We start from the raw sequence: 14,276 nt of genomic DNA on the forward strand, positions 1-14,276 counted from the left end.
GATGCTTTATGGTTACAAGTCCCTCTATGTTCACCGATTTGAACTGTTCAGGTGCATTTATTGCTAGAAGATGCAGTTTATACCAAATGCATACATCTCCCAATTTATTATTCATAAATTGAAATACCCTCCTAATACCACAGTGCAATTGGAGAATTCATGAATGAACCACTCCCAGATTTCTAGACACATTATAACACTTCCATATTTGCTGCAAGTAGCCAATAGAAACATTTGGTTACTATTTCTTACTTCATCATCTCACATTTTGAATATGGATTTTCCAGAATGAGATTTTCACTCTACAGCAGAGTGTACGCTGATATGAAACTTCCTGGCAGATTAAAACTGTGTGCCGGACCGAGACTCGAACTCGGGACCTTTGCCTTTCGCGGGCAAGTGATCTACCAACTGAGCCACCCCAGCACAACCCACAACCCGCCCTCACAGCTTCAATTCTGCCAGTACCTCATCTCCTACCTTCCAAACTTGATAGAAGCTCCTCCGCGGTAGAGCACTTGCCCGCGAAAGGCAAAGGTCCTAAGTTCAAGTCTCAGTCCGGCACACAGTACACCAAATACTAATAAACTATTTTTTACATACAAAAATATAATTTTTACATGTCATTAGTGGCTGTCCTCAACACATTAGTTTTATATTTACTCATAAATTAAAAAGTACATGACAACTATTAAACACTGGAACTATGGTAAGTTTAACTTCGAAATGTCAAATGTTTACTGAATAAAATACTGCGAAATGCCCCAAAAATTCCAGATAAATTATCAACTTTCCCACTTACCACAAACTAATTTTTTGAAATAAGCATCTTATACTGGCACATCAGTGTTACCATATTACTGCAATGCATTCTTTATAATTTTTATGTACTGACATATGAGAAATGTCTTGTTGTCATACTGGTTCTACAAAATAAAAAAATTAAACAACTGTGACCCAATAACTTGAATCACTCATCCTTTTAAGAGTAGCCTACAATCTTCGGATTCTTTCATAAATATGACCCTCTGTAAATAATCTGATAATAGGCTCGATGCAACCAGTAATTGTCATACCAACAATTATTGTACTTGACAATGCCATGTCACTGAGAACTGGATGATGGGGAAGCGCTAGTATAGCCTGTATTGAATATTGCCCAACAGAACAGCTGACTTAAATCATCTAAAATTATGTCAATTATGCAGTGGCAAGACACGATATAAATTGGCATGGTGGTCGATCAGTCTATAATTTGTGTTTCTAACGATACGTTTTGAAATATTACGTCATTAAATAGGGTAAATTTTTATTCAGGAGTCAGCCCATTTAATGCGGCATATGTTTAAAAAATGAAAACAGTCCAGCAGCAGCCTACATTTACCCTAAAAACGAAAAACTTATTCTGGGTGTCTACAGTTTATTGAAGCTCCATCGTCGAATGTTTAGATTTCTTATCATTTTCGCAATGTATACAAACAATTCTATTGGAAACACGAAGCAACCATGTTAGGTCAGTGTATGGAGGTATGAAACGTTCATAAGGGCAACTGATAAAGTTATCATAGGAACAGTTTTATTCCTTTTGGGTAACGTTATTTAATAGTGCTGAATAATATATTATAAACACCTAAAAAAAAAAAAAAATGGGAACCAAAAGGCAACACTGTAGGCCCCAAACACATTAGCATTTTATAGAATGCCAATCTTCTTACGACGCGCTGCCAGTGTAATAAGTTTACGAGCGAAAATATCAGTCACCTAAACTACTATAGCGTTAAATTACGTTACATACACGAGAAACGTCTTCAAATCCTTCGTCGATACTTCTCGCGTCCCTCTGCTTCCAGTATCTGTAGATTAAATAAGCACAACCGCAAACAGCAACACTTGAACCAACGACCACTAGTCCTCTAATTGGGGATGACCAATTACTAGCCATTCTCCTTCAACAATATATCACAACATATTAAATCCCAACCATACAACTATTAAACATGCTCTTAGTAGCACACACAAAACATGCCTAAAATGCCAAACTTAAGCTACATCTTTGGTTCTTTGCTGTCAACGAGGTTCTATGTGGTTAACACCATTCAACACATTCGATAGTGTGCAGCATCTAACTTACGACAATCGAAAAGGAAGACATACGAAGAAAGTGTGGGAAAAAGACTTGTTGTGCAGAATAATAAAAGGTGTAGCTAAAACTAAACTTGAAATTTATTTAATAATTGAAGACAAACTATTATATAATCTTTATGATGGTACATTCATTATTCAGAATGTGAATGTAAAATGGCTCGTTCTACACCATTACAGTTAATCGTACAATAATCAATGAAACTAAACAATCATTTTTATAGCTTATCCAAAATTATTTTAGGATTGACAGCTGTGATTGACAGCGAGGACGGAAGCGGTAAGGAGGCAGGAACCCACGCATCAGGCCCGGGGCACTTTCCGCCAATACCACGCTACCTGCTGCTGCAGCAAATCCCCGAGGTTGCCAAACCCTTTACCCCAGACAACACTTTCTGCTTGCAGTGGGCTACATTTGAAGCCAGCTTGCTGTCCTGTGTGATTGTTGCGCCCTGTGACTTTCTATGTGTTCGGTTTTTACGGGTGTAGGAGTTGTTACAGTTATTCGTTGTGTGGCACTCAATGCGGGAAGTTCGTCCAAAGTGGAAAAGTTCGACGTCGTTCTCTTGGCCAGGAGACTGCCAAACGAGTGCAGTCAAGAGAAACGTTTTGCGTGTAACATGCCAAATTCGAGAGTGAAAAACTTAATGGTGACCTGCTCCTCTCCGTTACCAAAGTGTTCTGTCGATCAGAAATGCTGGAGCTCTGAACATAAACAAACAAAAAAAAAAAAAATTGTGAACAATGGAAAGGAAATGTTCTACGAAGAAGAGGAAGTTGCTCATCCCTGTGCACAGTTTTACACGGCCTTGGCGTTCATTATGGACATTTCTGTGGCCGTAAACTGTTGATGGAGAGGGAAGATATAGCTGCATGGCGATGACGATTTTTAAGGGACATCCCTAGTATAAATATCGACGAAGTGGTGTGGCTTGACGAAATGTGGTCACGTTGTCAAGACGTTGGACAAACGACACAACTAAAGGAACAATGGCAATGCCTTTTGGCAAGAGTTGTAGACTTATTCTTCTTCATGCAGGCACCTTGCAGAGTAATCCCGCAGTCTCCTGCTTTTCAAATCAAAGAAAATAGGAGATTATCACGAAGAAATGAAACACGTTATATTTACAAAGTGGTTCGAAGATTCACTAATACCAATTCTTGGAAAAAAGTCAAAAATTTTACTATATAATGCTCCTTACAATTCAGTTGTTATTGACAAGGCTTCTACCATGGCAAATCGAAAGGAGAAAATGATTGTTTGGCTTCAGCGTCAGAAAGGCCGATATAAGTGATGACATTGAAAAGGAGGAGCTTATGGGAGAACGGCAGTTCCCCCTATACGAAATCGACGAACTGGCAAAAAAAAACAACATGGACATGCAGTCGTTAGGCTACCACCTCACCACTGCCATTTCAACCCAATACAGTTGATACGGGCTCAAATTAAAGATTACGTTGCCAGGAATAATAATAAATGTAGCCTCTCTACAGTTGAAGCACTCACAAGAGAAGCTGTCAGGAACGTCACCGCTGAAAACTGGAGATAGCCGTCGAACATAGCAGAACATCATGGAAAGAGCATGGCAGAATGAAGCTCTAGACGCGCGGGATTAGCCGAGCGGTCTAGGCGCTGCAGTCAGGTCCCGGTGGAGGTTCGAGGCCTCCCTCGGGCATGGGTGTGTGTGTTTGCCCTTAGGATAATTTAGGTTAATTAGTGTGTAAGCTTAGGGACTGATGACCTTAGCCGTTAGGTCCCATAAGATTTCACACACATTTGAACAATGAAATGCTTTTGGAAAATTATTTGGAGGAGATGATGATTTCATTAAATGACTGGAGTGCCAGTGCCATTGCGACGAGAGCACATCAGTGGAGTTTTTCTATTACCCGCGTAGAAATGATGCACAGGCTGATCCAGCTACTTTTCTGGAGTGCGCAGTTTACATCTGTAAACGAAACAAAATTATATCGTCGTAAGTTTTGAAACTTCAGTGATAAGGTCTTAATAGCAACTAATTTCAAACGAATTTCACTTCAAGCATGCAGTACGCACCACACAAAATAAATACTGCTGTTTACAATATAAAAACAATGAAGTTTGGTCCATTTAAGATACGTTTTCCCACCGTGATAAAAACGCTTAATTTTATTTTTGGTTGCGTTAGAATTACGTTGGTGGATCGCAAAAATTAATAACAGTTTCATTACAAACCTACAACGACCTATTTCACGTGCCGAATCTGTTTCGGCGCCCGATTGATAGCTGACGGCCGAGCGGACCATTGTGCGTTACATTTAACTCAAATTATCTCGCATTAGAGATCTCAGACAGAGTTCTGGTTTCGAACATATGAAAATATGATGCATTCTTAAGATTTCATTCGCATAATTTATTCACCTAACTTCAACAACAAAAACGTTTCCCACGTGTCGACAGATCCAATAATGACGTGAGAAAATGGACTTACTATCATCTTAATAATTTGCTGCAGCAGATAAAACTAAAACCTAAACGTAGTGTAATTCTTTCAGAACACAATGATGCAAGTTCCATATTTATAAAGTGAATAGTTTGACTGTTTGAGCGAGTTGACTGAAACGTAAGATAACTCTTGTGTTCCGTGCGGTACGAGACAACTCTCTTCCGCGCCTCCACGTACTCCTGATGGTGTCAATCCTAAAGTAATTTTGGACAGTAGTAATCTTAGTTGGAAAGTTACTTTCCAGGAAAAGTAAGTTACAGTTATTGTACATCAAAAGTAACTTTTTCAGTTACAGCTGTCAGCACACTTATTTTTACAGTTAACAATACTTTTAAAATTATAATTGTAGCTCATCTGTAAATAAATAATTAACCCTATACAGTAAGAAAGGAAACAAGTATTAATATTAGTCAATAATTGAATATAGTGTCTACAACTGCTTCCATCTCAGCTGAACTGTTTGTTCATTTCAACAAAAGATTTTTTCAAATGTTTCACCAACCCAATATGCCCCTCGTTGTCGTAACACAATAATCCCTGCATTGAAAACTCTTTCTACAGATGTACTAGTTGGTATTCCGGTATTAGAGAGTCTTGATTGTGGGAAACGCTTGGAGCATCTCTACGTCTGTTGAAGAATTGAGTAAAAGCTGTTTGAGATCCTGTTGAGCACATGGCGGGAGTGCACTTTCTCTCCCAAAGCAGAAGAAATTTTCCTTCTTGCCTTCAAGTACTTCTGCTTTCTCCCGGGGAGTATCTCGTGCAGCTGTTGTTTTCATTATTTCCAGCATATGGTCTTTGGCCTCACAGGTATGTGGCATTGTAGACTGCTACATTGCGTTTAGGGGATGGTGGGACTAACCCCAGCGAGTAACTGGGATGGCGGCTAGGTACTTGCACCACTATGGAGGCTGTACCACCTAGGTCTCATTCTGCTGTCATCCAGGGCAGGGGTCTGGCTGCTGCTGGAGTGGGCCAGGAGGCAGCCTATCAGTGGAGTCCACAAAGGACTTGGCACTAGCAGAAGGTACAGTGGTGGGAGCCTGAACTTGTAGTGGCTGCGTGCTGTCCCATATGGCCTGGTAATCCGATGTGGCCCTCCTGTCTCCATAGGCACTGACGGATTACTGCTCTCTCTGCTAAAATTAATGGTTATTTATACTAATTCACAGCTCACTTTTTTATTCATTTATTTGTCCATATAAATCTCTTTTTCAGTACATATATTGTACACAGGATATTGGACAGAAAACCTTTTTAGCTATTGGTTTTTCAAATGTCAAATTTTTATGACAAATTGGATCTATACAGTTAATAATTACAAATTTTTGAAATACATTATATTTATAATTTATTTCTACAATTAAAGATACAAATTACATTTTTTCTTGCATAAGATACTGTGAGATTGGATAGTAGCAGTTTTTCAGAAGGTAGGATGTCACAGACTTTTTAAAGCTTTGTAGTTCAGTAAGAGATTTTATATGTCTTGGTAATCTGTTGTAAAGTTTTGTTCCTGCATGATATACACCTTTTTGGCATAATGTGGTGTTACAATGATTTACATGTATGTCACTGACTGACCTGGTACTGTAATCATGGACACTTTTGTTTTGAGGAAAATGGTTTTCTTTTCTCAGTATGCTTTTTTTGACATGTGTGCCTACTTCCAGTATATAAATGCAGGGAAGGGGTAGGATCTTTAGATCTTTAAAGAAAAGTTTGCATGATTTTCTGCTGCTCACTTGTTTCATTATTCTTATAATTGCCTTTTGTTTCCTGAAAACTGTTATGGCCTGATGTACATTTCCCCAGAAAATGATACCGTACTTCTTTATTGAATGTACACGAGCAAAGTATACAGCCCTAACTGTTTCTGCACTAGGACTGTTGCAGAGAATTCTTACTACATAGCTCATTTTTGCTAGTTTTGAATTTAGGGCTGTGATATGAGTGTTCCATTTAAGATTTTCCTGGATATGAATCCCAAGAAATTTAGTTTCATTGACAGCACTAATGTTCTGGTTATCTATACATATTACAGGTTGTGCCAGATTTTTATTTTGATCAGTGTGGAAATTCAGGAGTACCGTTTTTTGGGGATTAACTATTAGCCTGTTTCTGGTAAACCATTCAGACACTCCTTTTGTAATATCTTTTGCAGATGCAGTAATATTTTCTTCATTATTCCCTTCAATCAATAGACTGGTGTCATCTACAAACAGTACTGGTTCAGAATCCCTATCGTGTGAAGTCATTAATGTAGACCAAAAAAAGAAAGGGGCCTAAAATGGAGCCCTGTGGAACACCATGACTTAGTCCACATGGTTCTGAAAGGTTGTCAACATGCTGTTTCCTGTCATGTAGTGAATAACAAATCTGTGGGCTGGTAGTGCAGATATGTCTTAGTTCACCCTGTAAGAGCTACGTTTTACAATGTTGTTGCATTATTGTGGTGCTTGGTCTAACGTGTCACATGCGGTCTAAACACCCTTCATGCTGCAGCTGGCATACCAGCATGTTAGCACCTGCTGGATGCTTTCCAATGCTGTGGTCCAGCTGCTAGTTTCTGCAGTAAGGCCTAAAAAATATTGGAGGGATTGCAAATGTTTCCGGGGAAGCATAAAATATCTACATAAGCTTTTGAAACAACGTAATAGATATTTATAAAAACACACTCATAAAAAACTAAGAACTTCATGGAGAATGACATCTTCTATATCTACATCTAAATCCATACTCTGCAAGCCACTGAAAAGTGCATGGGGGCAGTATGACCTATTGTACCAGTCATTAAGGTTTCTTTCTGTTCCATTCATGTATGGAACGTGGGAAGAATGAGTGTTTGAATGCCTGTGTGTGTGCTATAATTATTCTAATCTTATCCTCATGATCCCTATGTGAGTGATACGTAGGGGAGGCGGGGGGGGGGGGGGGGTTTAGTATATTCCTAGAGCCATCATTTATAGTCAGCTCTTGAAACTTCGTTTGTAGACTTTCTTGGGACAGTTTATGTCTATCTTCAAGAGTCTGCCAGTATCGCTGTATCACTCTCCCACAGGTCAAACAAAACTGTAACCATTTGTGCACCCCTCTCTGTATACTTTCTGCCTTGTTAGTACTATTTGGTACAGTTCCCACACACTTCAGCAATATTTTAAAATGGGTTGCATGAGTGATTTTTAAGCAATCTCCTTTGTAGACTGATTGCACTTCCCCAGTATTCTACCAATAAACCAAAGTCTACAACCTGCTTTACCCACAACTGAGACTGTGTGATCATTCCATTTCATATCCCTACAAAGATTCACACCTACTATTTGTATAAGTTGGCAGTTTTCAACTGTGACTGATTGTTGTTATAGGTATAGGATACTATGTTGTTCCATTATGTAAAGTGCACAGTTTTACTTTTCTGAACATTTAAAACAAGTTGCCAATCTTTGCACCACTTTGAAAACTTATCAAGATCTGATTGAATATTCATGTAGCTTCTTTCGGACTGTACTTCATTATGGAGAACCTCATTGTCTGCAAAAAGTGTAAGGTTACTATTAATATTGTCTATTAAGGATATTAATATACAACATGACTGCTGTGTCCTCCTTACCAAAAAGTCCTCAATCCAATCACATATTTCACGTGATATCCCATAAGATCGCACTTTTGGCAATAAATGTGGGTGTGGTACTGAGTCAAATGCTTTTTGGAAATCAAGAAATATTGCATCTGTCTGACTGCCTTCGTCCAAAGCTTTCAGTACCAGTATGTCGTGAGAAAAGCGTGAGTTATGTTTCACATGGTCAATGTTTTCGAAATCCATGCTGGTTGGCACAGAAGAGGTTGTACTGTTCTGGATATTTCACTGTGCTTGAGCTCAGAATATGCTCTAAAATTCTACAGCTAATAAGTGTCAAAGATTTTGTACAGTAGTTTTGTGTATCACTTCTACACCCTTTTAGCAACGCAAAATCCTTCTCTCTCACACATATTGCTCCTGATCTGCCTGTGCTTGCTTTCTTTTTATCTCTCACACATGACAATAAACCATGTGGAAACAATTTTATTCTGCCCACGTGATGATATATTACACACAAATATACGTCAGTCACAATACTACCCCCTGCCGCCAACACGATTCCTTTGACTCGTTACACCTCTTAATGTTATTTAACTCCCCCTTCAACCACCTGACACCTTTACTCTCCACTTCCAATGCCAACTTCTTTCCCCAGTGTCATTAACCTCGGCCCCGCCCCCTCTTCCTCTGCGGTGGACCCCTGCTCTATTTATGTGCATCAATTCAGAAAAGTTTCCCTACTCCCAGCCAAAACCATGTCACCATGTCCCATATCCTCTTCCTTAAATGCTAAGCCTTGGAATCCCCCCCTCCCCCAACGGCCTGACCATAAAAATCCCTATTTCTGGATCCCACCTCTCCTTCCTCAGTGACATTCACCTTTCTTATTCCGTCAGTTCCTTTCCCTCACAAACCTGGTTCTACAAAAAGCATCTCCATGGCACAGGCATCCCTGAATCACCTCCACTCTCTCTGCAAAATTCTGTTACTATCCAATCCCCACTAGCTACACCTGATCACCCAAATTGAAGTCCTGATGCTCCAACACCTAGAAGAACGTTCCAAACACCACCTCCACAAGTTACGCAGCCTGCTGACATCGTACTCCTGCCTTGGGGCACCATTATCCAACTCCTGTCCTACCCACAGTGTTCCTCCTCTTCAACCCATCATAGCACCCAGACCCTGCCTAGCTGACCTTTTCAACCTACCACATCCTCCAAAACCCCCTACCAACACTCCATAAAATTCATAGGCAAAACAATTCAAGAACACTGCTGTTAACCTCTCCACCAAAATTCTCAGAAGTTTCAGTCCTATCCAAAGGACTAACATTCAGCACTTCTCCCAGGTTTAACCATGTTGGACTTGTGAAAGATCTACTCTCCTTCTCCCACTCCATACAGTGGAAACACTTCTGTGTCACCAACCCAGCCAACTGAAGCCAATCCAATCCCAACATTGAATCCTGCCTGTCCTAATTCGTACCATCATCCAACCATGACCCTCCCACATTTCTGTCTAACCATCCCCTTGTCACCTTCTAGGAATTCCTAACTTCCAATCTGGCCTTACCATCCTTCCCCAAGTCCCTCCCTAAGAACTACAACCTTTCAGCTGAAGAAAGGACTGCCCTACATGACCTAAAAATGGAATCTGACCTGATCATCCTCCTTGCAGACAAAGGTTCCACCACTGTTGTGATGAACCAGAGTAAATACCTGGCAGAGGGCCTCTGTCAGTTATCTGACAGCTCCACCTACAAGCTCTGCTAAAGTGATCCCATCCCAGAAGTCCAACATAACTTTCAATCCCTGCTGAAATCCTTAGGCCTTTCCCAGAACCTCTCCCTTGAATCCATCTCCCTACTCATCCCAACAACAGCCTGCACACCCACCTACTAAATGTTCCATAAAATCCACAGACCCAACAACTGAAGGTGCCCCATTGTGACTGGTTACAGTGCCCCCACTGAAATAATCTTGGCCCTTGTTGACCAACATCTGTAACCAACTGTCCAAAACCTAGCCTCCCACATTAAAGATGCCAAACACTTCCTGCACCGGCTGTCCTCCATTCCCACACATTTACCTCCCATGTCCCTGTCACTGTTGATGCAACCTTCTTATACACCAACATCCTTCATGCCCACTGCCTGGCTGTGATTGAACATTACCTCTTTCAATGCCCTGCAAATTCCAAACCCACCACTTCATTCCTCGTACGCCTAACCAAATACACCCTAACCCCTAACAACTTCAGCTTTGAAGGGAGGGTATACAAACAAATTCGTGGCACAGACATGGACACCTGCATGCCACTATCCTATGCCAACCTCTTCATGGGCCACCTATAGGAAATGTTCTTAGCTTTCCAGAACCTCAAACCTCTGGTCTAGTTCACGTTTATTGATGGCTTCTTTATAATCTGGACCCAAGGCCAGGACAGCTTATCCTCATTCCTCCACAACCTCAACACCTTCTCTCCCATCCACTCAACCTGATCTTCCTCCACCCATTGTGCCACCATCCTAGATGTTGATCTCCTCCTCTCAGACAGCTGCATCCACACCTCGGTCCATGTCAACCCCACCAGTCATCAACACTACCTGCATTTCGACAGCTACTACCCCTTCCACACCAAAAAATCCTCACCCATACAGCCTGGCCACCTGTGGTAGACACATCTTCAGTGATGAGACTTCCTTGCCCAATATGCTGAAGTACTCACAAAGGCCTTCCTCAGACAGGCAATACGCTCCAGACCTAATTCACAAACAGATCTCCTGTGCCATATCCCCATACACACCCAATCCTCACATCAATCCCATGAACCAACTACAAAGAAGCACCTCCCTTGCCACACAATACCACTCGAAACTGGAACAACTGAATCACATCCTTCATCAAGGCTTTGATTATCTATCATCTTGTCCTGAAATGAGGGACCCATTATGCTTCCATTCCCTCCAAAAATGGTGTTTTACTGCCCACCCTACCTCCACAACATCACAGTCCATCCCTATGCCACTCCCTACCCCAATCCCCTGCCACATGGATCATATTCTTGTGGAAGACCCAGATGCAAGACCTGCCCAATCAACCCACCCAGCACCACCTACTCCAGGCTTATCCTACCCCATTACATATGAAAGCAGTTGTGTTATATACTAGCTTTGCTGCAACCATTGCATAGTGTTTTACATTGGGATAACAACCAACCAGCTGTCAACTAGACTGAATGGCCACCACCAAACTGTTGCCAAAAACAAGGTGGACCACCTAGTGGCACAACATGCAGCAGAACACAACATGTAAGATTTTGATGGCTGCTTTTCAACCCATGCCATCTTGATCCTCCCCAGCACAGATGGAAGCTATCCTTACCGCACATCCTTCACTCTCGTAACCTCCCTGGCCTAAACCTAAGGTAACTCGCTTTCCCCCCCAACCCTCACCCAATAGTGTGTGTGTGTGCGCGCGCGCGTGTGTGTGTGTGGTTGTGTGCATGTTTTTCCTACGAGCTTGAAAAAGGAAGTTCATTATGAAAGCTAGCAAAGCTCTGTACCTTTCATTTATGTACCTATCGACGATGCAGTGCTTCTGCTTTATTCCTAAATAATTCATAATTCTACTAGCCTTCTTGTAGATGGGTATTATCCATGATTTCTTCCAATTACTGGGCACAGTTTTTTTTTTTTTTTTTTTTTTTGTTCAATGAATCTATGATAGATTATAGTTAGAAGAGGGGCTAACTCAGCCACCAATTTAACACACAATATGATAAGAATTCCATCAGGCCTTGGAGCTTTGTTCAATTTTAATGACTTCAGCTGTTTCTCAACATCACTGACAGTAATACTGATTTCACTTATCTTTTCAGTGGCAAGAGGATTAAATTGTCCAGTACACCATTAAAATTGTTCCAACACACCACTAAAATTTTCTCCCGATAAAATCCAGTTATCCTTATGTATGTCTTGTATAACTTGAGACACACTAAAATCAGTGCAGGCAGTTCATCTCCCTAAAACTTTTCTTTGGGCTTCTCTGTGAAACAAGTGTTCCAGTTTAACATTTTGTAGATCTTTAAATACTTTTACAAAAGAAATTGAAATGAATGTCAGTTAATCTTAACATCTGAAACAAAAGAATTATTTTGTTGTTATCAGATCAGAGTGATTCAAAGGTTATCGTGTCATGGATAGTATTACTGACATAAATTAGGCTAAAGTTTGCATTACTTCCTCGAGTATCTCTGTTTGTAAAGCGATTAAAATTTAGTTGAATGTCACAATGTCCTCACAGCTAAGTACAATATTACATGGCCCATTTTTGGACAGTCTTCATTCATGATAATCGCTGGCCAGTTCTGTTATTGTCCAATGAGCTAGCTGCCTAGTACAATTAGATACAAAGATTTTCATAGGCAATGTGCCCTACCGTGTAGGGAATGATTCAGTGGTTTTGTTAGCCATTTCTATGGCTTGACCTATAACACAAATAATAGTCTGTAAGCAAATGGTGTAACCATACTTAACAATAAGTTTGATCACTCTTTTACATCTTTCTACAATTAAAAAAAAATTTTGAAAGAAACTGTTTCAACCCAAGCTCTGCAGTTCTGTTATACCTTGTCAAGGGACTACCAACGGGGCATTCTGATAAGCATGTTACCACAGCAAGCCATATATACAAGGAGGGGAGGCAGGGAACCTCATGGCATCACTGCACTCGTTGGTTGTATGCGGGGATTCCACTTGTGTATGCTCTTAAGTAGGAGAAGCGTGAGGTAGGGGAGGGATATGTAGTGCTGCATGAGACTCTCACCTCATGCGCAAAGAATTCCACAACATGAATCAATTCACAACATTGTTAAACAAATGAGAACATTTCACTCTATTCTTGATGGAAATACTTCTTGTAGGATTGCAGATAGGCACAACAGAGAGACTGTCACAAATAAGCTTTTGGCCAGCAAGGCCTTTGTCAAAAATAGACAACAGACACACACTCATGCAGGTGCAACTCAACATACATTACCCAGATCTCTTGCTTACTAGACACGTTTCTCATGCGCCACTCCTTCCAGAAATTATCTCGTTGTCTAGATTCAAAACATGAATATTTATGTATGCTGCATGACAAGTAGTAATGTTCACTGTATGTGGGTCTCTATGGTGTCTGTTAGAAAAGTATCCAATCTTTGGCTGTGGAAAAAAAAATATGGCTTACAAGGAATGAAGGACATCTAATCACCCTCAAAGTAGTTTCCTTGGGATTCCACACATTTCTTCCAAGGGTGCCACTGTTGTTGGAAGCATGCCAAAAAAGCCTCTTTTGGAATGGAGTTTATCTTGGCTGTTGTTGCTGACATGTCCTCTCTTGTCTGAAATCGTGTTTCTTTCAATGGCGTCTTGAGTTTGGGGAACAGCTAGAAGTCACAGGGGGCCACATCAGGAGAGTAACGAGCCTGTTGAAGCACTGGAATGTGGTTTCTCACAAAAAAGTCTGAATCATGTGTGAGGAATGTGCGGAGCATTGTTTTGATGTTGACAACAAGTTCCATCTTTTGCGCCACACAGCAGCACGTAGGTGACAGAGGACATCCTTGCAGTACTCTTTAGTGAGTGTTTGAACCTGTGGTGTGTACTCATGGTGTACCACACCAAGGGAGTCAAAGAAAGCAGTCAGCATCCATTTGATGTTGCTGCAAACTTGGTGGGCATTCTTTGGTGTTGATGACAAGGAATGCTTCTACTATGATGACTGGGATGTGGTTTCTGGGTTATACCCATACACACAGGTCTTGTTACCAGTTACTATGATGTTCACAAAGTTGGGGGCACTGTTTGTGGAATCCAGCATGTCCTGTGAGACCTCACCACAAAGTTGCATTTTCTTCGCCTTCAGCAGCTTCAGCACGAATTTCGATGACACTCTCTTCATGGGAAAGTCTTTGGTCAGAATGGAATGTGCCAAAAAAGTGCTGATGCCCACCTGTTCTGCAATTTCCTTGACAGCCACATGACAGTCCCGCATCACCACAGCATTCACTTTGGCAATGAC

General features: G+C 40.9%; 1 protein-coding gene across 1 annotated transcript in view; it reads right to left on the minus strand.

Annotated features, from left to right (window-relative positions):
* Positions 1 to 2,067, minus strand: part of LOC126239307 (uncharacterized) — a 54,202-nt gene extending 52,135 nt beyond the window's left edge. Inside the window, exon 1 of the mRNA XM_049947851.1 lies at positions 1,796 to 2,067. Coding sequence (XP_049803808.1) covers positions 1,796 to 1,942 — 147 coding nt within the window. The 5' untranslated portion in view covers positions 1,943 to 2,067. The remainder of the gene's footprint in view (positions 1 to 1,795) is intronic.
* Between the last annotated feature and the right edge of the window lie 12,209 nt (positions 2,068 to 14,276).

Source organism: Schistocerca nitens, chromosome 1 (assembly GCF_023898315.1).
Source record: "Schistocerca nitens isolate TAMUIC-IGC-003100 chromosome 1, iqSchNite1.1, whole genome shotgun sequence".
In the NCBI taxonomy this organism is placed as follows: domain Eukaryota; kingdom Metazoa; phylum Arthropoda; class Insecta; order Orthoptera; family Acrididae; genus Schistocerca; species Schistocerca nitens.